This window comes from Trypanosoma cruzi, genomic scaffold (genome assembly GCF_000209065.1).
Source record: "Trypanosoma cruzi strain CL Brener 1047053517081 genomic scaffold, whole genome shotgun sequence".
Classification (NCBI taxonomy): Eukaryota; Euglenozoa; class Kinetoplastea; order Trypanosomatida; family Trypanosomatidae; genus Trypanosoma; species Trypanosoma cruzi.
Genome location: NW_001849542.1, coordinates 140,228 through 164,413, shown reverse-complemented (window position 1 = coordinate 164,413; position 24,186 = coordinate 140,228). Strand labels below are relative to the sequence as shown.

Below are 24,186 nucleotides of genomic sequence, written 5' to 3'. Positions count from 1 at the left end.
CTTTGACCTCCCCGATCCGCGCAATGAGTATTCAACTTTTTACGTGTGCGTTCGATTGCTTTTGTGTAGGAATTTATGTGTACCGTCGGAGAGAGATTCCTTTGGAGTAGACATGTGCGTGTTTGTTTGTTTGTTTGTCGTTCATGTCGTGTGAATCTTTTCTTTTTTTCATTCTTTTTTTTTTTTCTTTTTTCTCTCTTTTGCGTGTAGTGTGCAGCTGTGGGCCCCCTTCTCTTTTGTTGTTGTGTGTGTGTGTGTGTGTGGTTTATTGCTATTATTAATTTAGCGTCATCTGCGAGTGTCTTTGCTGCTGCCCTTTTCTGAGGGAAGAGGGGAGGGCCGTGGCGCACACACACACACACGGAGGAAATTTAAAAAAAAAAAAACAAGGGCGAGAAGAAAAAAGATGTTTCCCACACTTGTGTCTTTGGAGCATGCGGTGCGGGACATCAAAGTCTTCGCTCATGAACAGCAACAGAGATCGTCTCTGTCGCTCTCGACAATTTCTCTGACGCTGGCCGTGGCGCCTGCCCTTGTCGCACGTCTTCTTAACGGTATCGAGGAGGCCTTCACGCCCGAACCACTGCTGGGTGCCGAGGCCTTTTTTGAGGGCGTTGCGGTGCCGCTGCTCCACCACCTCCCACGGAAGCACAAGACGCATTTCCCAATGGAGGAAACACTGCGGGTACGGCGGCCGGAGGCTGCGGATGCATTTCGCTGCTGGGTGGTGCATAGTCTCAACACCGCGGACTCCCTGTATGAAACGGCCGCGCTGCTGCTGGTAGGGCCAATCGTCAAGGATGCCACCGGAACTGTTGGGCAGGAACAAATTATGGCGGTGGGTGAAGGGAAAGAAAAAACGGGTGATTTTTCCCAGTTTGGAGCGGAGCGGGTGCGACGATTGAAGGAGTCCTTGGGGCCACACACAACCTTCTTGAATGGGGGTTATGTGATGCAACTGCTGTCGCTCCTTCTAAGGGTGTGGCATCCGAGCCCAAATGGAGCCGGGTCGATGGAAGGGAAAAGTGTGGCGGTGCAATACGACTTTTCTTTAGCGGAGGCGTTGCCGTTATTTCGTGAGGTGCCACGGGAAGTACACGTGGAACGATTGAGGCTGCACCGTCGGAAACGGAAGAAACGGCGTGTATCGACTGCTGCTGCGGAATGTGCGAGCGAAGGCGATGCATCGCAAGAAAAAATTAACGTGTCATCGACGACATGCGTGCCTGTGCCGGGGGACGGTACAGAAGAGGAAGAAGCATCCGATGCTGTTATGCCGCTGTGGTCACGTCTGAAGGACATCATGCTTTCGCAACGCAGCACGGTGTGCACCGTAGGAATGCTTGGGCATACGTGTGACCGCACGACATGCGCCAATAGGCATTGTTACTGGGATGGGGATGAATATTGCTACGTCGCTGATGCATCCACACAGACCCTGAAAAATGATGTGTGTGGTGATCCCCATGAAGAGATAGTTGGCAGGGAAGAAGAGGTGGTGGAGAAAGGTGTTATGAATGGTAGTAATTGTACGAGATTGATGACGCAAGCGAAGCCTGTTTCCCTCAAGTGTGGAGTGGCAAGCGATGGAAAACTCTCCTCTCAAAGTGTCAGCACAAACACAGAGCACCCCTCATCGTTCATGACATTTGTGGAATTGTTGGATGCACAGGAGCAACTCGAAAGAGCCCGAGAGGAAGTACGGCAGAAGGAGGAAAGTGTACAGCTGCGTGAGTGTGGCCTTGCGGAGTTGGAGGAGGACTACAAGGAGAAACTAGAAATGCTCGTCCATGTTCTTCATGGGACGAGGAAAATTTACAACGAGCTTGTCATGGCTTCTGTGACGGAATGTGGCGGTGCGACATGTGAAGAGGAAGCTCCCAGTGCTGCGGCGGTGCAGTCCCGCCTGCTCAACCTTATCGAGGTCATTTATGGCAAGGCAGACGGAGAAGAGGAGGAGGAAGAGGAAGAAGAAGAAGATGGGAAGAGGAGGAGAAGGATGATAGCAACGAAGCCTATTCCAGACACGCCGGCGTCACGTGCAGCAGCCAAGCTGAAAATTGCCCAGTATGAAAAGCTCCGACAGAAGCAGCTGCTCCAGGAACGCCAGCATGCGATTTATGGGGCTGTTACGAGTGCAGGTGCTACTGGGGCTACCGGGCCTATTGTGCTCACACCCTTAGAGTTCCCTCGTTCACTGCAATTGCGGCGGCAAGCATACCTCTGCCCTGGGTGTGGCATTGCGTTGGGTGGTACGGTCAGATCGGGGCTTTTTCGGATTAATAAGCCACATCGATGTCACTACTGTACACAAATTTATTGCCGTGAATGCCATGTGAAGCAAGTGGCAGTGTTGCCGTTTCTCGTTTTAAATTCGTGGTGCTTCACGCCTCGGGGCGTCTGTAAACGCGACTACGAGTGGCTGCAACAGAATTGGAGCAAGCCATGGTACACTGTGGAGTCGGGGGAGGGAAGGATGAAGCAGCGGTGCTTTCATTCAGTCGCGTCGCGGGATTCTGTGCAACTAGCGAAGGTGCTTCGCCACTGGTTCCTCCTGTGTGCACAGATGGTACGGGGCTGTACGGAGCCCCTCTCGGATAAATTGGCGATGTTGCTACAAACCTACTACGCCGAGACGGACGTCAATTATTCCCTCAGTGATTTAAGTGGGTTGAAGTACAGTGAAGATGTGGGTACTGCGTTGCGGGAGCTACGCGGTGGCAATGTTTTGGGGCCGTTAGATGGGGTGACAAGTCGAATAGGCTCAATGCTCATTGAGCCATCGTTCGTGGCAGCAACCGTTGGAAACGTTATGAGTGCCGTGTCATTTGGACGTCTTTTGACGTCGTGGAATTTGGACAGGACCGTCGCCGTTGCAGAACTGGAGGAGAAGCACACGAAGCATCGTCATGAGTCATCACCGGTTGTTGCAAGAGGAGAAGCGGGAGCGTCATTGGCGTCCGTCGAGAGTGACTCGAGCTTGGCGCATTCCATTTCCACAACGGTGTCGACCAACGCATCGAAGGAAAATGAACGGCAGGACTTTCTCGGCTACCTGGCAACGCAGATTCGGGTGATGGAGCAGCATTTGCATCGCGACTGCCCCACCTGCGTGGCGCGAGCGACGACAGTCTGTGAGTTGTGTGAGGAGCGAGACGAGGGGGCGCGGCTGCCTCTTGTGGACGCCGAGGTGGTCGGTGTGCGGCTTCTCGAAAGGGGGGCAGTTGTGCCGGGCGAAGAGGAGGACGCGCCACTTCTCCGGCTGGCACGTGTGGCGATGCAACTCGTTCGCGGTGATAGCGAAAGGAGGAGGGATGTCGTGGCGTGTGGAGAATGCGGCACGCGGTACCACAAGGCATGCCTGGCGGGGGCTCGCTGCCCGCATTGCAGGTGAGTAGCTTTTAAAACAAAATGGGAAAATACAAACAAAATGGAAAAAAAAAAAAGCAGAATTCCTTGTGATGCTATTATGCGACTTGTCAACCGTTTGCTTTGTGAATATTTCAACTGGCGTAATTCAAGATTTGCATATATTTATTTGCGGAAATGGAGAGAGAAAGAGTATGTGTGTGTATGTGTGTGTGTTTTTTATGTTCCTTATGTTCAATGTGCATGAATGATGAATAAATTTGATACGACACTTTTTTTTTCTTTCTTTTTCCCCTTACATAACAAATTGTGTACATGTGGGCCATGCCGTTCTGACTGGAAAGGTGAGAAGAGCGTTGACTCCACTGGCAGTGGGTAAGAACATGGCGGAGGTGGGAGGGAATAATGTGGACATTGACGAGCTGGTGGATCATTACTTGGGGATTCCCGTAGCAGCCAGGCAAGGATCCGTGTTTTCTGGTGACAACAATGATGACACGCACCCGCAGCACATGGGCAGTTTCTCGACACCGCAGCTCATCGGTGAAGACAATAACAAGTGTAGTGAAGTAGATGGAAATCGTCAAGATGTCCTCACCAGCGGCGGTGGTGTTGATTATGATGACGAGGAGGAAGGTGATATTGAGGCCCTGGTGGAGAGCATCCTGCGTGGGGAACCTCCGTACGATGAAAGTAGTCTTCCGCCACCACCGCAGCGGGAGGGAGAGGAAGAAGAGAAAGAAGAAGAGAAAGAAGAGATGAGGGCATCCCAGGAAAAACATTCCCCGCCAGTTGGAATTTTCAACGCCGATCGCATTCTCCACCCTACACGTTCTACGTCGTCTCGACGCAGCAACGCTGGCGGTGTGGACCGCAGGGAACATTTACTTTGCCGGCTGATGTTATGGCAGGAAAGACGGGATGCCAAACATCTACAGGCCGTCTACGAGGCGTTGCTGCGGGAACAGGCGGAGTGTCCATTCCAGCCGCGCGAATCGCTGGCTCGTGGCGGCAGCATTGAGCGTGACTTATCGAATCGTGTCGAGGAGGTGAATGGCGTGGATGGCTTTCTGCAGCGGATGCGGGAGGCACGGGAGATGCGTGAGCGGAAGCAGCGCGCGGAGGATGAAGAGGCCCGTCGTTACGCGGACCCCTCCACGTGGAACCCGCGAGTGACGATACCGCGGCCGTTTCACCTCGGGATACGGTCCCGCAAGATGACGGCCCCCGCTTATAATCACGACACCTTCAAGAAGTACGCTGCGCAAATCCGGTTGCAGCTGCAGAACGAGCCGTCACAAATTGAGGGCCCATCGGTTCCCAGCGGGTTGTTTTCTGTTCCCGCCAGCGCACTGCTACTTTCGCACGTCCCTCACCCTGCGAGTTTACCGCAGCGACCTGTATGACTATTTTTTTTTTGTGTGTGTGTGTGTTTTTCTTTCCTTAACTCGAAATCATGAGACATGTGAAGGGACGGAGCAAAAAAAAGAAAGAAGAGACCATTAAATGACTTCATTCTGAGTTTTATTTTGTTTTTCCTGCCGTTTTGTGCAAATGTCTCTGTTTTTGCTGTTGTTGTTTTTTGTTTGTTTTGTGTGTGTGTGTGTGTGTGTGTGTGTGTCAAGTTTACTTTTATTATTTGCGATGGTGTTTGGCTGCTGCTGCTGCTGGTGGTGGTGTATTCGCAATAAATGTGGATTTCTCGCCGCCTCTTGTGTCATGGCGTGAGGCAATAATAAATCTCCCATCACTTTGTTTTTTAAGTGGCAGGTTTGAAAAGAAAGGAAAAAATGCGCTCCGTGTGGTCGGGCTGTAGGAGCATTGTTAGCCCGCCACTGTGGCCTCTACGACTGCGGCATTCTGTGCAGGTGGGTGCTCACGGCGGTCATGCGTTTGGGATGTGCTCCAGAAGCGAAAGTGTTGTTTCTACATTTGCCATGCGAGTGTCGCTGCGGTGGCACGGCACCACGACCCCTCCGTCTGCCTCTCCTGAGGGAAGTTCAGGTGCGGTGCATTCTGTTCTTTCCGCCGCCGGTCACAATGATGAGGAAGAAGCCTCTTCGTCACGGTCTTTTCGCGGAACGGTCCGCACCGTCCGTCTCCACAACATGCCGCGAACATGGCTGCATGAGGAGGTGATGCAGTTTCTTCACCAAGTGGCGGAGCACGCGGGTATCGATCCCCCACCCGAGGCTACACAGGATAATGGAACGGAAGGGAATGCAAACAGCAAGGAGTACGAGGAAGAAGATATGACATCGGCGGTGCCAAATGTCACTTCACCTTTTGTTGCACGCATGCACATCCCTTTTGGACGTCGCACGGGCATTGTCTGCGGCCCTCCCATCATTCAACTCACCTCGGATGCCCTTGCGGGTTATCTGCTGAACGATTTGAATTTTGAACCGGACGACTACCGCAGCCGTATTTACTTTACAGAGGTGGTGAACGACAAATATCACGAGGCAACGAAGATGGTGAACAAGGATGAGGCGGCGCTGCTGAAGATGGAGCAACAAGAAGCCCTTGAGTCACTTGAGTTGGACCGCTACTTGATGGCCCCAGACCTGCTATATGACATTGCGAAGATGCGGCAGAGGCGACTTGTGACACGACGGTCAAAACTACTGCTTCACACCTTCGCCGATGATGACAGGCCTGATGAGGGAGAGGACGGAAAGGACCAGAGTGAAGTGAAGGATGATGACCCGACAAATGAGAACAAAAGGGTGCGGTTAAGAAGACATAAGAAGTCAAAGAAAACATTGCGATGTGTGGGAGAATACAAGGAGTTGGGCCGTGGCTCCGTGCACAGCGTGCCACTCGCGCTGCCGTATGTGCAGGGTCGTCGAGGGGTATGACACATGGAGAGACAAGATGCCGTGGTGTTTGCGATGCAATTTTGTTGTTTTTAATCCCCATGAAGGCAATGGACCTCCGCTTAAGGCGACGACTAGCCCATAGCGACGTGAATTCTTCTATTTGCCGCATCACCCCGTCATTGTTGGTGTTTCGTGCTGGCTAACGCCTTGGGTTTCTTTTCTTTCCTCTCTCTTTCTTCCTTGCGTCCCCCACGTGACTACCCCCTGTTGTCATCCTCCACAATGTTTTGTGAAAGGGGCGCGCAGTGAAGGACGAGCCGGTCGCTGTTCGAGGCTCCAGGTTTGAATACGGGGGGGACAAGGAAGCAAAATAAATACATCGGAACCACATGGGAAGGCAATGGGGAATGAAAACTGCATGGGCAAAGTCGTTCTTTGTGCCGGAGTTTATTGCCACGGCTGCTGTCCACGATGTGGTGGATGCCGTACAGTTTGAAGAGGAGGGGGGAAAAGGGCGAAGTAGCAGCGCCTCTCGAGCGCTCCGCGTGAATAACAAAGGATCAGTTTCAAAGGGTGCAGTGGCTGCATCATGGCGATGCACTCGCTGTGGTTCTGTTCTGAGGGTTCCAACCAATGCACACACGGGGCGGCCGTCGTTCTTCATCCTCGCCGAACACCTGGAGGGCGTTTCTTCCTCGGGGACGGCACCCATCACGGGTGTCGAGCCATGCCGGGTGGGTCTGATACGCTACGCACCGAACAACGACCCGCACTCGAGCGTCAGCGGTGAAGAAGGAAGGAAGGCATTGGACGCACTGCAGCAACTGCTCTTTGAGGAATCCACAGAAGACAGTGGCAAGGCGAACAATGGTGGTAGCGGTGAATTCCCCGTGCGCGTGTTTGTCGCCGTTGAAAATCCCAAGACACCCGCCAATTTGGGTGGTATTCTGCGCGCTATTGGCTGCTTTGGGTACTCGGGTCTCATCTTCTCTGGCACTCGTCTACTGGCGGCGCTGAAGCATCGTCCGGTGACAGACACACAGGCAGCTGGGTTTAGTAGCCCATATGTTGCTATCCCCGACATAACAAACCTATTTGAGGTGCTAGAGGGCGCTACTTCCTTTGAGGCTGTCGTTGTTGCGGTGGATATGATTGATGGTGCCACCCCACTGCCGTTATACCGTCATCCGTGCCTCCACGCCCTGGATGGCGGTGCCAGAAAACGGAGTCGATGCACGTTGCCAAATTTGGTTGTTTATCTGTTTGGTCCAGAAGATGGATCGATCCGACAAGAGGTACTTGCTCGCTGTCACTCCGCAGTGTTTCTCCCCACACAAGGCAGTTTAAACCTCGCGGCGGCAGTGAATGTCGTGCTGTATGATCGCTGCGCGGCACAATGGCGCTTGACGGCCTCCGATGACGATGTGACTGCAAAAGCAGCGGTGGCGGCATCACGTGATGCTGCCGCACGTTGCCTTCGAAGTCGCAACGCCAATAACCGGACATCGTGGTGTGATCCCCATTCTGCTGCTGTTGCCGTGTCTTCATCGCAATCTGAAAAAAAATAAACTGGAGACGGAGCGAGGTGTTGCGTTGTCTCCATTTCTTCCTGTTTTCCCGCATGTGTATGTGTGCTTGTGTGTGTGTTTACTTCCCGCCATTAACAACATCACGCAGGTGGTGTGTATGGGTTTTCGTACTTATTGCTTTCTTTTCTTCCTTTCTTTCTTGCTTTACCGAATTGCCGGGATAGACCGAACCCAAATATACAGAGGAGTCCGTGGGGCGGGGACGTTGCATGCAACCCACAAGGACTCGTAGATGACAAGCAGGCCATTGGAACCGCTGCAAGATGATGAACGGCTCATGTCGATTTCCCCTTTGAGTGATGTGAGCCGTTATGGGCAGCGGCCACCGCGCAGCACCTCTCCGGTAAGAACGGCGGCGGAGGTGCCACCACCCCGCTTTTGCTTAGAGAAGGCCACAGCCGGAATCCGGGTGCTAGGGCTTTTATCAACGGCCACGAGGTGGTCGTTTGGCATGATCTTGGACACAGACGGCGCGGAGAAGACCAAAAGTGAGAAGGAGCAGGAGATAAATTCTAGACACCCAGACGCACCCTCTTCTTCCTGCCCCTCCTTGCACGCTACCACCCTTTCGTGGAACACAGTGGCGTTGCTCGCAAAGCACGTTTATCTTATTGACGTTGTCTGGAGTCCGGCGAGTTATGCGAGTTTCTATCACTCACTTGCACCGCCGTCTGCCCTTTCTTTAGAGACATTTTTCCCCACGCCGCCCTCGTTAGCGTCTTTGTCGGCTATTACTGCATGGGAACGCCTGTTGTGTGCTGTGTTCTTCTCCACTTCTGTGGAACAGATGGTTCTTTTGCGGCACGCCCTCTCCTGGGAAGAGAAGTGTCGCTTTGAGGATGTGCTCGCTGTGGTGCGGCACTGCACGCGCCTCCTGGTGGATGGTTTTTTTCGATGGGTTCCCCCATCCACCGGGGTGCGTCTCTTGCTGAGCTGCCATGGCAACAGCAGTAGTGATATTCATTGGGGTGGTAGCGTTGGGGAAATTAAAGTGGGACTGTTGGACGTGGAGAATGTGGTGCTTGTGCAGCGTCACCTTGCCTCCTTGCGGCGGTGTTGGCTGTCGACAGACGGTGAGGAGGAAATGGGGGCGGGAGTTGCAGTCGGAGCGCACGTGGACAATCCCCGTGAGGATCTGCATCGTACGGTTAGGGCGTTTCAGCGACAAGGCTCCCATCTGAGGCGATGGGCCAAAGATAACCCTGGCGGTGCGTATGACGAAAGCAACAACAACAGTAACGGCAGTCCATGGAACCTCAGCAATACTCAGCGGCTCTTAAATGCGATGGCGGTTGTAGCGCATATTGAGTCGTACCTAGAGTCTGCAATGCCATCCTGTGACAGAAGCACTTTGTGCCGCCACGACGATTATGTTAATGGCAGTGGGTGTGGTATTGGTGGCGCATCCAGACTGCCATTCACGCCAGCGCAGCGAGATCACTTGATTGAGATGCTCGCCCTTCTTATGTATCCCTGCAAGGAAAACTTTTCTAGTGAGGGAAGGCGCATCGCTACTCACTGGTTGCGGGTAAATTTGGCGGCGGAAACAAACACCGCATTGTTCAATGGGCCATCGGGGTTGTTGTTCCATGACTTTCTTGCCTCCCTTGCACACTGGCTGGTCCTGCAGGTCGTACCGGCCCTGATGACGTTTGTGAGTGCAGCCTCCTGCAGCGGTTATGTGGATACCTCATCGCCACCGGATCGTGCACTTCGATTAGGGTTTCATTGCGCTGAGGAGTCCGTTGCAGACATGGCTGATGTGTTACGTGCACCAACCGTTACATCAAAATCATCATCATCAGCAGCAGCAGCGGATCTTGCGGCCCGACGCAACGTGTTGTTGGGGATCACAGTGTCGGATTGGTTGCGGTGGTTACGGCAGTATCACGCAAGGAATGGTAACGGTAATATAGATGGTGGTCGTGACACCACGTGTCGTTTGCAGTTCTTCTCATCACTCTCTTCAACAGGTGCGAAGCTGCTGGATGTTTTTGATTCTCTCGAGTTGTTTAGTCCCAATTCGACAAGAAGTCCAACAGGAAGTGGAATCTGGCCGGTGTTGTCTAACGGAGTGTTCGAGCGACATGGTGCGTGGGTGGTGGCTCACTGGGCTGTGGGCAGCAGCTACGCGGAGGTATCGTCAATCAATAGTGAATGCACCAGCAGAAAATCACAAACCGCAGTAGCAGCACGGGAGCCGCTGGAGATTTTTACGCTGGGAGAGTTTATTGCCCGCTACCGTTTTTCTGTGGACGCCACACGTGTGGCGACGCGTCTCACATACCATTTAAATCGGCGTCAAAATGTTTCAGAAGGGGACATGTGGCGTCCACTCCCGCCGCTGTTCCACATTTCCATTGAAAATTTTAACAGATTCATGCCGATAATTCAGGCGAAACTTATTTGTTCCGCTGCTATCGTGGACTACACATCTTATGTCTCTGCTAAAGAAGAAAAGGAAGAAGCAGCAGGGGTGTGGCAGAAGAATACAATCCGTCGTGTGGGTGTCGATTTGGTTAGAGACAATCCGGTATCGGCAAGAGAGGCACCGTCCGTCATCATCAGGGAAGACTCCGGTCTCATTAAGTTGTATGACTCGGGGGCGTTGGAGCAACTTGAAGAGGCCCGTTTACGCGGTTGGGCACAGTTGCATGAATGCGGTACACTTATTCTTCAGGCCTTTCTGCGTGCGTGCTGGTCGGTGCGATGGAACCTTGTGCCTCTGAGGCGCCGTGCTCATAGACAGGCGATTGTCCCCGTACAAGCAGCTCTGCGCGTACGTGGGGCCGCCCTGAGAGCAGGACGGCAGGCTCGGCGATTGCTGGAGCAGCGACAGCGCTGGTTAGAAGAGCGCCGACGTCACAATGTAATGCGGGAGCAACTCGTCAGTAGGATGGAGTTGCAGGCGGAGGGACGAGGAAACGGAACTGGCGATGGGGAAGATGGCATGAATCCTTTGAGGGCCACACCGAGAACGTCGACGAGTTGGCCGGCCAAGTCACTGAACGAGCTGATCGATGAACGGGCGAACTGTGTGCCTGACCCTGCGCTGGGTTTTGGCAACAGACTGGAAAGATGCGTCAAGGATGTTCAGGGCTGCCCGTCACAGGGAGAGACGAATGCGGAATCTGACGGCGACAACAGTTTTGACGCGGCGAGTGCGGTTTTTGCCATGGAACGAAAAGGGCGGGGCGTTGTGCAGCATGCAGAGGCAAGGATTCGCCGTCAGCTATTCATCTCGTTGGAAGAAAAATTGCGAGAGCGTTATCTTCTGCAGGAATACCGTGACCGCCGCGTCGTCGTGCAGCAGCAGATCAAAGAGCACCAAGAGGCAATTGTGAGGGAACAACGCCGCAATTGGAAGAAGAAGAATAAAAAGAGACAGATGATGGCACAGCAGCGACAACAACACTCCGTAAGGAGGGCAGCCAAAGAAGCACCGCATCGTGCCGTTTTTTCCTTCTCTCCGCCCTCTGTTGCCGCTGGAAACAAGTGCGGTGACATCCCTTTCCTGGAAGACGCTAAAACCAATGACGAGGGTGACACGAGCGATGTGGTCATAGTGATTGACATGCAGGGCGACGACGGGGACGAGGAAGAGAAGGTGGAGCTCCCCCGACAAGCCTCCCATGTCGTTGAAAATTGTCTTCCACAGGAAGTAAAAAAGGCGACAAAGTCTCGAAATTCACATGTGTGCGCATCGTTGCTTTCTCTGCGTTGCGGAGCTTCAGGGATTTCCAAGGCCTCGTGCCTCACCCCGCGGACGGCGCTCTGGAGGCAGGAGCATGAAGATCGTACCTTCATTGAAATCAGTCAAAGTTATCGCTGGCACCTGTTGCGGCAGAACTGCGCACTGGCAGAAATTGTGCTGGCGGAGATGTCGTACCGCCGTCTCATCTTCCTCGCTGGCGCCTTAGAGCGACAGGAGCTTCTGGTCCGCTGGCGTACGATCATCCTTCCATATTGCCTCATTACAGAGGCGCTGCGTGCTGACATTCTTGCGGCGTTGGTAATTTTGCAGGACGCCCCGCGGCGTCACGGATCGCCTGCGACGCGGATGGCGCCGGGAATTCGCGTCCGCCGCGTGAACACAACACCCGCCGTGGGGATTCGACCACAACAGCAACCGTGCCGTCGTACTGACGGGCTTAGTTCCTCTTGGCAGAAGAAGAAAAAGGAAGCGGTATTAGAAGTAGATGGCGAGAATGACATAAGCCGAAAGCGTTTTACCGAAAAAAAAGAAAATGCAGAGGCGCAACGCGAATTCCTCTGCAAGCCGAAGTTTCACCTGCTTGCAAGTCACTTTTCTAATCCATGTTTGTCAGGCAGGGTGAATGTGGCGACGGATCGCAGAGCACCAGCGCATTTCAAGAAGGAGAAGGGGCCTTCTGAGAGGAGACGAGTTGTCACGTGGGTTGACCCGCCAATTTCATCGCCACCGCCATCAGGATCTTTGAAATGAGGCTGGAGATGGTGGTCACCACATTACTTTCAACCATCTTTGTATATAACAGTGTGTAGGGGAGGAGGAGAGGAGAAGAGAGAGAAGGTTTAGATGCAATGAATAGAGAGAATCAATGGGCACGTTGGAATTTAAATGAGGACGGTGGCACAGGGCGAGGCGCTGTGAGAAATGTCACAACTCCCTCTTTTTTTTGTCTTTGTTTTTTGTTTTTCTTCCGTGTGTATTCTCTTGTGCGTGTCTTTCTTGGATGGGGCGAAAGGGAGGGAGGTGGGAGTGAATACATATAGTTTTAGGATGCTACGCGCGACCTGCAGGACTCTTGGCGGTCAGCGGCGCTGGTGGAAAGAGGGTCGCCCGGACTTTATGCGCGCAAATGAGCGGCGAATGCGTCTGGAGCGACGCCGCATCGATGCGAGTCGCTATTACGCCCCGGTGGAGCCCACACCGCAGCAGGCATGCACGCTCTACAGGCAGCTGCTGAAGGCCGGGCACGCCCAACTCCGCGTGACGGACAAGGCGTACTACGTCAGAAAGCTGCGTCGTGAGTTTGAAGTGACAGCGCGACAAACGAGTGCCAGGGTGCGGGGCATCATGTACGAGAAGGGTCAATGGATGCTGCTGAACAAATTGGGTGGTATTGTGTGAAACGGAATCGGTTGTTTGAAAATCTGAGAAAAAATTACTATTAATAATAATTGTAATAATTGTGGTGGTGGTGGATGTTCGACGTTTTTTCTCCTCCTGAATCCACTTTTTTTCTTTTTTTTTTTTTTTTTGGTTCAACCATTTCTTTGATTTTTCTCAATTATATATATTTACACACAAACAGAGGGGGAACAATGGTGGGGAAGACATACCTGCGTTACGTTGTCGGTCCACAGGGAGGTGCGGTTGCCAGCAATGCATCTCTGACTCTCTGCAGCGTCGTTGCGCCGTCCTCGTACGTGGATTTAGCAACGCACCACAGCAGCAATAGCGGCGGTAGGATCGGTCTTCGTCACAGGAGTCGGCAACACACCGCTGTGGCGAGTGCCGTTGTATTTGTTGCAAGTCTTGAGGCTGTGCGAGTATATTCCGTTCGCAGTGGAGCACTGCAGCACGCATTGATACCGGCCGAGGCAAAGATGCCTCTAGAGGTCACTGCCATTTGTGTGTTGTCGTTGGAATCATCAACGACAGGGCAAAGTTCTCTGGAACTGGATGGATGGATGCTGCTTGTTGGTTACCACAATGGTCATGTTGCCGTCTTCTCCTGTGGTCCGACAAACAACTACGGCCTACCTCTTTGCCGCTTCTATGCGCTCGGGCACAAGGTAGACACAACTGTCCTTGCCCTCGCTGCCGGCTCCCAGCGTGCGTATATGTGCAGCGGGGGTCAGGACACGGACCTTACCGTCTGGGACCTTGTGACGCAAGAGGCTTCCTTCCGCCTACGCGGTCATCGTGGGGGTATCGTGGGCATCGAGTTTGTCCCACAGAAGGAGGATCGATTTGTTGTAACGGGTGCTGCCGACGGACTTGTTAAGGTGTGGGATATCTTCCTCCGGCAGTGTGTGCAGACACTCGTTGCCTCCGATGCGCAGGTGTCGTCACTGCGGATGGACAGTGCTGGGCGACGTCTCTACTGTGGACTACGCGAGAGTCAGTTGAAGGTGTTTAACACAGAGGCCCTGCTGAAGGCAGATGACATGCACGGAGATGACGCAGGGACGACGATGACGATGATAGCGTTGGCTGTGGAGCACGGCGGCATCCAGCGCAAACTGCAGAAGCCTGTGACGTCCATGTCTTTTTCACACGATGGTGCGTTCTTGTTGGCGACCACGAGCAAGACAGTGGAGATATTCCGCATTCTGACACGAGAAGAGGTGCGTAAAAAGGTTTCTCGCAAGCGGAAGCGGTGTGCGGCGAAGAAAGACGGTGGGGAGGGAACCCATGCTGACTATGACAACGAGGAAGAAGAGGTGGAAGTGGGGGTGAAGAACAGCAGGCGGGAGCCGAATAAAGTTCCGGAGGAAATAACAAATGGGACCGGCCCCAATCCAGGCAGCGCCAGCGGGGCTCCCGCCGCGGCATCCGCAACGGAGGAAGTTGTCCTCCTCCGTACCTTCTTTCTGGACCAAAAGGTACGCAGCGCATGTTTTATTCCGCCCACAAGCGGTAGTTTTCGTGATGCCGATCGTCTGCATGTTGCCATAGCGTTCAACAACAACAATGTGTGCACCTACACAACCGCTCTGACCACCACTGAACTGTCGGGGGGCGCGACGTGGACACTCGAGGACCTCAAACCTCGTCAAACGATGGAACAGAGGGGTCACCAATCTGACATCCGCCAGCTGACATTTGTTGAAGACGACACCACACTTCTCTCTATGAGCGCAGAGAAGTTGATGATGTGGAATGTTTCCATCAAAGTGCAGCAGGGTGAGACGGAGGTGGGAGAACCGCATGATTTTTACGACGCGAAGGAAGCGAATGTTCAGCACGCCGACGAAACAGGGGTGCTCACATGCACCGGTCACGTCGCCGTTGATGGTGCAGTCACCATGGCTGCCATCTCGTCCAGCTTATGTTGTGTTGGAATTCAGGACGGCTCCATTCTTATGGTTGATCTCCCGGCGTCGAGTGTCGTATTCACCGAACCGGATGTACATGTGGGAGGCGTGCGACACGTGGCACGGCGACCAGACAGCAGTGGTTTTGTGTCTGTTGGATTTGACCGTCGTCTCATTGTATGGACACTTGCACTACTGAAACAATCATCGGATAACAGTCAAAAAAAGAGTAACAATGATAATATTAAGAACAATCACGTTAATAGTAATGCCGCGCCACAGTTGTTGCAGTCGATGGAAATAGAGTTGACTGAGGCTCCCTTGTTTCTAGCCTTAAGCCCCGATAACCGGTTTGTGGCGGTGGGCCTGCAGAACACAAACATTCAGTTGTTCTTTGCTGATACCATGAAACCGTATCTGTCGCTGTTTGGGCACAAACTCCCACCGACGGCCGTGGCATTCTCTTCCGATGGGACACTTGTGGCCTCTGTGGGTATGGACAAATCCCTGCGCTTCTGGGGCACTGATTTTGGTGACTGCCACCGCGCGATTCACGCACATGACGACTACGTAACCCAGGTCGAGTTTTTGCGCGACACACACCAGTTGCTGACGGTCTCATTAGACGGCTCCGTGAAGCACTGGGATGGTGATAACTGGACAATGATTCAATTGTTCCGGCAGCATCAGCGCGGGGTATGGACTGTGGCAGCAACGGCAAATGGCACCTGCATCGCAACCGCAGGGATGGACAAATGTATTCGGTGTTTCTTGCGCACGCAAGATATTGTTTTTCCGGCTGAGGAAGAAGAGCGCATGGCACAGGAAGCAATGGACGAGGAGGCTGCAAAGCGTGTGGCGATGCAAACGCTCGAGCAGCAGAATCCGGAGGTTGCCGTGGCTGGACAGCTGACAACCACCGCGGCTGCGGCTGCAGAGAAAATCATGGAGGCCCTCGATCTTGTGAGTGTAGAGCTACAACGCCGTGAAAATGCGGAGGATCTCACACCACCACACCCGCTTCTTGTAAACAAGACGGTATGGGAGTATCTGTGGTCTGTCATTGAGAGTGTGCGCCCCAGTGAGGTACGACACGCTCTCTCCTCGCTCACAAGCACACATGTCGATGCCTTGCTCAACTATTTGGAGGAGATGCTGCGGGAGCGGGCGGTCCTGAACTATGAGATTGCCGCGAAAATTGTCTTGGCTCTTGTTGCAGCGCCGCCTGGTGTTGCGGCGGTTGGCAACAGGGCACGTGCCGCTATCGCTGGTGAAATTTCGGAGGCGCACGGTGTCCGCCGGCTTCACGCGCTGCGTCGCATGATTGCCGAGGGTCTTGATCATGCTGTAGGGCGCATGGACTACAATATCGCCGGACTGCAGTTCGTGCGGCATGTCATTGAGGAAAAGGAAAAGACCCGCTTCTTTGACCTGAGCAAGATACAAGGACATAGGAAAAAGTATCACAGCCGTGTGATCACGAGTGGTAATGGTAAGAAAAAGGAATAGCGACGGTGGTGAAAACACCATGTAAGAAGTCTTGACCACAAGAGAATGCGGGCGGAGGAAAAGGCGCCGCTGGAGCTGCACAAACAAACACACACAGAGAGAGAGAGAGAGAGGGAGAGAGACAATGAGTCGTTTAAAAACCGAAGGTGAAAAACATGAAATTTTAGAGGGGGAGGAAAGTGTCTGTGTGTGTTTGTTTAAAGCCAGGCATTTTTTTTTTTTACTTTGCTTTCATCTTGAAGCATCGCTATACATCAAAGTACATAAATTAGAAATAAAGAGAAACTGGCGATGGAGTGGGAAGAGGAGGAGAAGGTGGAAATGGAATAAATAAGGATTCATGTAAGGTCTCGGGTATTTTGCCAAAGCGGCAGAGTTGTCTCAATTCGTTTCCTTCATTTTCTTTCTCTGTGAGAAGCGGGGACTGTTGGGAAAAGTATTTGTAGGCACAGAAAGACAAGCCAACGGACAGCAGGCACTGACATTCGTGTGATGGATGGCTGACGTTGAGGAGTCACTGCTGGAACTACGGCGACTTATCGCCAGAGCGCGAAGAGAGGGTGGTGGCGGCACTCATGGCAAGGAGAATGATAACGAGACCCCAAAAGGTTGTCAGATCAGCGTTAAGGAACTGGAGCGGCGGTTCGCTGGGCTGGAAGAAAAACTTTTCCGTGAGAAGGGTCTTCTGAGGGAGCAGGCGCAGGAGCTACACCAGCGCGCTAAGCGACGAAAAAGACAACAAAAAAAAAAAAATATATGTTTAGTTGGGCAAGAGCAATGGGAAGATGGAAGTGTCCCAGTGGGGACCAGTCAGAATGCATCGTACGATAGAATGGATGTGGGAGCCGTGGAAATAGCAGCAACAGACACAATGAGTTGTGAGCTTTCTTCGCATTTCTCAAGCTCACTGAACGGCAGCCCTCCCCTGCAGCAAGAAGTACCGACTCGCGATACACGGCGGCATCATGATGGAAGCCACGTGGAGGAAGCAAAGGAGACCCCGCGTGATGTGTACGGTGCGTCGTGCGCCACAGACCCCGACGCGCACCTTCTTGTCGACATTACGGATGGGTCGACACGAATAGAAGGTATCGGTGTTGGTCCCTGTACAGGTAATAATGAAGAGGTGTTCTGCAGCAGCAGTTGTTCCTGTTTTGCTCCGTATTATTCCTTTGCACATGCCTACGCGGATGATGACCGGCAGCGGCTTCTTTTCATTGTGGATCAATTGTCCAATATATTGAGAGAGGAGCGGCGTCAGAAGGAGATTCTCCTGTCGCATGTTGTGGCACCAATGGTACGGCACATTGAAGTATTGGAGCGGGATCTTGTGCTTCAGCAGCGCGAGATGACAGCACTGAAGCGGGAGTTTGAGTTGCTTGCGAATCCCCGTCATGTTTTCCGGTCAAAAAGTGTCAGGGATGAGGAAAAGATGGGTTTTGATGATATCGGGGAGAAGAGTAACGAGGAAGATCCAGTCCTGATACTCCTGCAGTCCTGTGAGGAGCAACTTCTTCGGCTGACCGAGTATAGAAGAAGGAGGATGTGAAACTGAAGGGGAGGAGTTACTGTTTGCAGCCATTGCCTTTTTGGAGTTGTGTTTGGCGGTGTGCGCTGCATTTGCATATCACCGATGGGGTGGGGGATCCGTCAGTTGTGTTCCGCATGAGACACCGTCCCGCTTGCCTTCATATTCACCGGGAAGTGGAGGGGTGGGATCGTGGTTTTCATGCCACTCTGTATACTGGGATTCGCCGTCTGATCACCGTTGAGTTAAACCGAAAGCAGAGTGTGTGTGAATGTGGGTGTGTTATTATTCCTCCCATTGATTTGTGGGCTGTTTCTTCCTTTTCCTTCTTCTTTTTACTTGTTCTCTGCGCATGCATAGATGGGGACAGAAGTGCCCAACGTTCCTCGCTCACACACAAACATATATATACAGGGTGGGGGGATAAAGAGATAGAGAGAGACACATACACAGACACTGCTGTGGCATATATAAAGACAGGGCACAAACAGTTTGCATTGATAAACATCCCTGTTGAATTTTAAAACAGCAACAATAAAAGAGAAAGAAAAAAAAAAAGGAGTGGCGCAAAGATGGACTCCGCTTCGGGGTCGTCTCGATCATCGCCGCGACGACGTGAGAATCGCGGGTTTTTGCGCCTTCTCCGGCGAAAGACGCGAGCATTCACGCTGGGGCCGCGTCTGCTTGGCACACGTGTGAAACATCTGCTCCGTGACGAATTATACTTTGATGTCAGTTTACACAGCGCCCCGTCGGTTGTTACGAATGAAATTGCCAGCCTTGAGCTCCTTGCGGCGTATCACCGCTGGCTGCGCGGTGTACAGGCACTGCTTGCGGTTTTGGTGTTTATTCTTTCGCTTCTCCCCTCCGCTGCGGTTGTGGAGTGGACAATTCTTGCGGTGTCGGAGGCGGCCGTGCTCATTATATTGAGGGTGTATTCCATCAAGGCGGAGTACACAGGGCTGACCAATGTATTGTACAGGGATCACCGTAACATATTTACATCCCCGTTCCTGTTGCAAATGTTGCTGGAAATAATAGTCTGGAATATTCAAACTCCGCCGTTGATATTCTTTTGGCGACCATTCTTTGAGCTCTTAGACTATTTTATATTTGTCCGCCTGTATGCTGTTGCGTTTTACATTCACAATGCGGCTTACGTCTATCGATTTTTTTGTAGGGCCATGACGGCGATGACGGCGATGCCTTTAACCACGTCATTTACGGTGCGTACAGCTCTTGTGTACCGCAAAGCAAAGATTGTGTCACTTGCAACACTGTTGTCGTGGGTCACTCTGTCCTTTATGTACGCAAAGGCCGAACATGTGCCCCTCCATGACGGCTTTTGGTACGCCTTTCAGGCAATTAGCACTGTCGGTTACGGAGACATTACCCCAGCAACAACGGCAGGGAAACTTGTAGCGTTTATCGCGTGGGTTATTAGTTTTGTACTTATCGCCTACCTGGTGGTCATCTTCCACGGCTCCCTAACAAAGAATGAGAATGAGCATAACATGTATATGCTGATGCGTTGTCAGAGACTTTCCCATTTGTTGCGAGAGGACTCCGCGCGTGTTATTCAAACAATGTGGAGATTTCATCGTCTTAAATCTCCATTCTCAGATGGAAAGATGCAGTGCGCCAAAGCATTGTTTTACTCATGGGCTCTCACTAGAAATATCTCGCGTTTGCGTCGGGAACGGCAGGAGTGGAGAGACGCGACGCAGCGGTTTCGTGCGAGCCGCGTCAGTCCTTCGATTGGATTCTTGGACCAAGGGCATGAGGAGCACCTGTGTCATCTTTTGCGGGCGGCGCAACATGCTCAGCAGCAGGCTGATGTGGATGCCTTTTTTCGAAAATGTGTTGAATGCCGAGAGAGGATGCCAACACGAGAAGAAGTGGAACGAACTGTCATGAACAATTTTTGGAGGGGCAGCTTCCATTCAACGGATACGGTGGGTGTTTGTGGTGCCACGACTGCTCATGTCGATGTGACAAATCTCTTGGAAAAAGTAGAGACGCTAGAAAACACATGTAGTCGCCTCGCTGCACTGATGGAATCTCTGGCGGCGACGGCCCCAACAAACCCTCCCAGTCTCGCCCATTCATGCTCTTGATCCATTGTATGTATGCACACGCACAAATACATGCAAATGTGTGTGTGTGTGTGTGTTTGTATTATAGCGTCGCCTATTTTACTCTTCACCTCCGTCTTCCTTTCTTTCTCTCTCTCCCTCCGTGGGTTTTTTGGTATCCTGCTCTCCGCGTCAAGACTCCGTTGTTTAAGTACATGGTTTACGATTTTGTGGGCATTCTTTATTGTGTTTTGTTGTTGTTGTTGTTGTTGGTGGTGGTGGTGGTGGTGGTGGTGGTGGTACATTTGACCGAATTCTTTCTTTTCGGTTTTTTATTTGCGCGGACGTTACTTATTGGTGATTCTGCCTCTTTACCCCTCCCTCTCCCTGTGTGTGTGCGTGGTGGGGCGAGGTTGGTCGCCCGTATCTTTTGTTGTGTGTGTGTGTGTGGGAGAGAGAGAGAGGAAAAATGAAAGGAGGGAATTTGAGGGTTGCCTGTTGTTTTTTTTTTTTTCTTCTGGTTTCTTTCTGTAACGCTGTTGGGGCTGTGCATGTGCGCAGTCTCTTGTCCGGTATTAAAGGCGGGTTGAGTGGGGAGCAGCCCAACACGCACGCATCGTTTTAGAATTGGCAGGTCGCAGGGCCCACGTGTCGACACATAAATACGGGGAAAAGAAGGAAGAAAGCGAACAGGCATGGAGCTCCGTGAACGCGCCGAACAGATGATTAAACCGCAGACGCCCATAGTCATTCCTCCCGTGACGCGAAGCATCCGTCAACTAACTCGCATGGAACGCCTCGCAGCGAATCGCCGCTGGCTACGCGGGGCGATGTGTTTTTTGGCTGTTATCTGCTACGCCCTCTCACTCTTTGAGGAAGGCAGGGTTGTCACGCATTCCATTATTCTTCTCTTCTCACTGGCGGGGGAGGTGGCCATTGTGTGCATACATCGTGTGAAGGCAAAATTTCACGGCATAACAAACCGGGCGAGTGGGAAGAGGCGTGAAGTGAGTGTGTTTCACTCCCCCTCTCTTATTAATATGTTATTGGAGATGCTTGTATGGATCCTTCAATGCCCACCGCTTCCAGATGACATGAACCCTGAGTGGCTTGTGGGGCTGGATGGTTTTTTGATTCTTCGGTTCTATGTCTTCCTCCTGTATGGGACGCATGTCGCGCACACATCCGTTTTCTCACACGCCATTGCAAGTCTCGCTCGCATCCGATTAAACTATCGATTTTTCATTCGAACGGCCTTTCTTCTTGAGCACCTCGCTGTGACGCTGTGTGCCGTTGCTGCTGGAATATTCATCTTTGCTTGCTCCTACGCAAAGGCAGAAGGGGCGACCCTCGGTGAATCGTTTTATTTTTGCGTCAGCACTGCCTCACTCGCTGGATATAGTGAGACATCACCTGTCACCTTTCCAGGACGTGTAATCGCGGTGTGCGTCACCCTGCTTGGTGTCATTGTACTCTGCTGGACGGTGGGTGTCATGAATGAGGCGCTCTCGCTGACGGAAGCAGAGCGCAACCTGTACACACTCTTCCGCAACAATGAGCTTTGCGGCAAAATCCCACCGCAGGCGGCACGTCTTATTCAACGCACCTGGAAACTTTATCGGGCAAAGCGGGATCGACATAATTTCATCTCGCGCCAAATTGCCGCCTTTCTTCTATCTCAACAAGCCATCACATACCGTGGAATGCGGCGAGCACTGATACAGTATGAAACCGCTTTTCTTCTTTCCACACGTACACTTGAAGAGTGCCTGGCGTCTAACTCAACATTTGGATCGAACGGCACCACGCCGCTTGCGTCAAGCAACACATCGCCTCTTGGTTCTCCACGAACACGACGACCGTTTCCACTGTATCAAGAGATGCGTCTAAAGCGGGACTCACGCGCATCCACCCCGCGCGGAGACGGATTTCTGCAAGAATTTGGTAATGAATTCTCGAGTCATAGAAGTGAAAGGAATCGCTTCATGTCGACACCGCATTTACCGACCACACAACAACAACTAACTGCTGCCGTGCCTGGCATGGTGGAGCTGGAGTTGCGCCTCTCCAGGCTTGAAAAGTCACTAGAGGCGTTGGCAACTACCGCTGAGAGCCTGCGGGGACACCTTGGCGTCATCTCCAGTGTTTCTGTGTGATGTAATGAGAGTTTGAGTGGAGTTGTGGTGGTGGGAGGAGGTGTTACTGTTGCTGTTGTTTCTTCCTTGTTAAAATGTGTCTGTGGTTGAGGAGGGGTTCTTTTGTTGCTTGCGAGAGAGCGCAAGAGAGCCAAATGGCCATGAGGGAGGGAATTCAAGAAGACACAACAACAACAACAACCAAAAAAAAAAAAAAAAAGAATTTTTCCCGCCTTTTTTTGTTTGTTTCTGCAAGTGTTTTTCTTTTTTTTTTTCTCCTCCTGTAGGAGCATCAACAAGCGAGGGAGGCGGAGGGAAGAAGAATTACGAGGAAACACATAAACATAAGAAATCATTGTTTTGTTGTTGTTTTTTGGGGGGGTTTTGTTCTTCAGTAGTTCTTCTTTTCCTTTCCGTTTTGTCCCGTAAAGAGCGAGCGTCATGTGCGCAAGGAGAGTGCTAGCCATTGTGTGGCGCCATGACTTTTCAGCTGGATCTGCGTTTTTGTCTGTATGTGTGTGTGTGTGTGTGTGTGTGTGCCGTTGCTCCAACTAATGCGACTTCATTTGCAACGTGTTCCCCTTCTTCTTTCTCTGCGTTGTTGTTGTTCTTTTTTTTTCTTTTTTTTTTTATGTGAGAAGAAAAGGAAAGAGGTCCAAAGAGGACTTTCTCTATCTCTCTTCTTTCTATCAGAGTGGGGACGTGTGTGTTTGTGTGTGGAAAGAAGCGAGGACGCAATTAGGCATAAACAAATTGTACAAATAAACACGAGGAAACAATGACGCGGCAGTCCGATGTGCAGGAGTCGATGAAAAACATCTCCAGCCGTGTGGAGAAGGCGGTGGAGGTGCGCAAGTATGATGAGAAGGCGGTGCAGGAGCGGATGCGGAAACTCCACGCTGACATTCTCCAGAAGAAGCTGGCGGAGAAGAAGCGGATGGATGAGCTGGCGCAGATCCCGGTGGAGGAGGCGGACGTTGCCCTGTTGATGCAGGAGCTCGGTTGCGACCGCATGGCGGCGGAGCAGCGGTTGCGCGAAAAGAAGGGCGACCTCGTAGCGGTCCTGCGGGATGTCGCCGGTCTTCCGAAGGCGAGGGCCGCCACGGCGAGTGTGTGATGATCACTCAAAGTCACGTGTGGAGATAAAGTTGAAATATTTTAATTACATGATTTTCTTTTATTTGTCTCCTCGTATCCGCCCATGTGGACGAAACTTTTATTGGGCCGATTTGTTGCTGTTGGGTTTCTTCCCTCAGGCGTGCAGAGCAGTAGCCCCGCTACGTCGCCCAGGCACAGTTAACGTGGGAAGGAAGACACGGATACATGAACTGCATTAAAAGATATCTGAATATTTTGTTTTGGCTTCTCTTTCTTTTATGTGGTTTTTTTTTCTGTGTGTGTGTATGTGTGAAGTGAAAAGATGAAGGGTAGAAACGTACTTCTTTTTGCCTTTGTGCTGCTGCTGAACTTGCATATCGTGCCTTTCGCCTCCGCACAATCCTCACCGTCGACGTCGGAGCACATTATTGTGTTCGGTGGCCCCAATTGGGAGTTCGTGGTGCAAAATAAATTGACGGAGCTAAAGGCAGCCCTCATCAAGGACATTGGACCCCAGTTGCTGCGCAAGTATGCCTTTTTGACCATCATCAACGTGTCATCTGTGGAATTCAATAAAAATCTGAGGGTCCACGTCACCGTGCTGCAGGCTTTGTTAAGTAAGGGTCCCAGCTCACGTCTCCTGCACCTCTGGCCACCGGACGAAGCCAATTCTATGATCACTCAGGGCGCATTCAGCAACACACTGGCACTCTATCCAGGTCCGGAAAGGGCAACTGTCATCAGTGTGCAGTTGGCTGAAAAAGAAACTGGCTCCATTATCAGCGATGAGTTTCTATTAAGTCTGTTTAAGTTGGGCTACGCCATTCTCTCTCTCATGGCAGTGCTGCTTTTTATTGTGCTTGTGTGGATGTGCTGTCAGGGCTGTGGCAGCAAGCCCGTCGAAGAAGGCGCCGAACCGTATCCAGTCAACTGAAGGAAATTGACATGAAATAAATGAACTAAAAAAAAAAAGAAGTTGGGGGAGGGGAAATATCCTGCTATCCTTTCGGTTTGTTTGTTTTGTTTTGTTTTTTT

General features: G+C 52.0%; 12 protein-coding genes across 12 annotated transcripts, besides 18 other annotated features; all 12 read left to right on the top strand.

The window, feature by feature from the left end:
• Positions 1–10,344: part of a sequence feature (heterozygous, non-Esmeraldo-like haplotype) that runs on past the window's edge.
• Positions 158–202: a sequence feature (A-rich).
• Positions 244–263: a microsatellite.
• On the top strand, positions 407–3,394 carry Tc00.1047053511245.110 (hypothetical protein, conserved; the record flags this gene model as incomplete). The annotated part of the gene is made up of 1 exon (XM_812966.1): positions 407–3,394. One exon carries the CDS (start codon positions 407–409, stop codon positions 3,392–3,394), a length of 2,988 nt encoding a protein of 995 aa, XP_818059.1.
• Positions 1,949–2,000: a sequence feature (CT-rich).
• Tc00.1047053511245.100 (hypothetical protein, conserved) lies at positions 3,753–4,775 on the top strand (the record flags this gene model as incomplete). Its single annotated transcript, XM_812965.1, has 1 exon — positions 3,753–4,775. One exon carries the CDS (start codon positions 3,753–3,755, stop codon positions 4,773–4,775), a length of 1,023 nt encoding a protein of 340 aa, XP_818058.1.
• Positions 4,089–4,126: a sequence feature (CT-rich).
• Positions 4,962–4,990: a microsatellite.
• Positions 5,160–6,230, top strand: Tc00.1047053511245.90 (hypothetical protein, conserved; the record flags this gene model as incomplete). Its single annotated transcript, XM_812964.1, has 1 exon — positions 5,160–6,230. The coding sequence occupies one exon, from the start codon at positions 5,160–5,162 to the stop codon at positions 6,228–6,230; it is 1,071 nt and encodes a 356-aa protein (XP_818057.1).
• Positions 6,581–7,759, top strand: Tc00.1047053511245.79 (hypothetical protein, conserved; the record flags this gene model as incomplete). The annotated part of the gene is made up of 1 exon (XM_812979.1): positions 6,581–7,759. One exon carries the CDS (start codon positions 6,581–6,583, stop codon positions 7,757–7,759), a length of 1,179 nt encoding a protein of 392 aa, XP_818072.1.
• Positions 8,013–12,245, top strand: Tc00.1047053511245.70 (hypothetical protein, conserved; the record flags this gene model as incomplete). The annotated part of the gene is made up of 1 exon (XM_812963.1): positions 8,013–12,245. One exon carries the CDS (start codon positions 8,013–8,015, stop codon positions 12,243–12,245), a length of 4,233 nt encoding a protein of 1,410 aa, XP_818056.1.
• Positions 10,345–10,471: a sequence feature (areas merged during assembly that could not be assigned to a particular haplotype. This can correspond to areas where the two haplotypes were merged or to regions with more than two copies in the genome that were merged during assembly.).
• Positions 10,472–12,636: a sequence feature (heterozygous, non-Esmeraldo-like haplotype).
• Tc00.1047053511245.60 (hypothetical protein, conserved) lies at positions 12,543–12,893 on the top strand (the record flags this gene model as incomplete). Its single annotated transcript, XM_812962.1, has 1 exon — positions 12,543–12,893. The coding sequence occupies one exon, from the start codon at positions 12,543–12,545 to the stop codon at positions 12,891–12,893; it is 351 nt and encodes a 116-aa protein (XP_818055.1).
• Positions 12,637–12,677: a sequence feature (haploid, non-Esmeraldo-like haplotype).
• Positions 12,678–13,612: a sequence feature (heterozygous, Esmeraldo-like haplotype).
• Positions 13,000–13,024: a microsatellite.
• Positions 13,088–16,315, top strand: Tc00.1047053511245.50 (hypothetical protein, conserved; the record flags this gene model as incomplete). Its single annotated transcript, XM_812961.1, has 1 exon — positions 13,088–16,315. One exon carries the CDS (start codon positions 13,088–13,090, stop codon positions 16,313–16,315), a length of 3,228 nt encoding a protein of 1,075 aa, XP_818054.1.
• Positions 13,613–14,041: a sequence feature (areas not merged during assembly with more than two copies in the genome that could not be assigned to a particular haplotype).
• Positions 14,042–24,186: a sequence feature (heterozygous, non-Esmeraldo-like haplotype).
• Positions 16,411–16,437: a microsatellite.
• Positions 16,812–17,864, top strand: Tc00.1047053511245.40 (uncharacterized protein; the record flags this gene model as incomplete). The annotated part of the gene is made up of 1 exon (XM_812960.1): positions 16,812–17,864. One exon carries the CDS (start codon positions 16,812–16,814, stop codon positions 17,862–17,864), a length of 1,053 nt encoding a protein of 350 aa, XP_818053.1.
• Positions 18,416–19,960, top strand: Tc00.1047053511245.30 (ion transport protein, putative; the record flags this gene model as incomplete). The annotated part of the gene is made up of 1 exon (XM_812959.1): positions 18,416–19,960. The coding sequence occupies one exon, from the start codon at positions 18,416–18,418 to the stop codon at positions 19,958–19,960; it is 1,545 nt and encodes a 514-aa protein (XP_818052.1).
• Positions 20,042–20,080: a sequence feature (GA-rich).
• Positions 20,189–20,219: a microsatellite.
• Positions 20,614–22,074, top strand: Tc00.1047053511245.24 (hypothetical protein, conserved; the record flags this gene model as incomplete). The annotated part of the gene is made up of 1 exon (XM_812980.1): positions 20,614–22,074. One exon carries the CDS (start codon positions 20,614–20,616, stop codon positions 22,072–22,074), a length of 1,461 nt encoding a protein of 486 aa, XP_818073.1.
• Positions 22,559–22,592: a microsatellite.
• Positions 22,636–22,684: a sequence feature (A-rich).
• On the top strand, positions 22,832–23,170 carry Tc00.1047053511245.20 (hypothetical protein, conserved; the record flags this gene model as incomplete). The annotated part of the gene is made up of 1 exon (XM_812958.1): positions 22,832–23,170. The coding sequence occupies one exon, from the start codon at positions 22,832–22,834 to the stop codon at positions 23,168–23,170; it is 339 nt and encodes a 112-aa protein (XP_818051.1).
• Tc00.1047053511245.10 (hypothetical protein, conserved) lies at positions 23,474–24,085 on the top strand (the record flags this gene model as incomplete). The annotated part of the gene is made up of 1 exon (XM_812957.1): positions 23,474–24,085. One exon carries the CDS (start codon positions 23,474–23,476, stop codon positions 24,083–24,085), a length of 612 nt encoding a protein of 203 aa, XP_818050.1.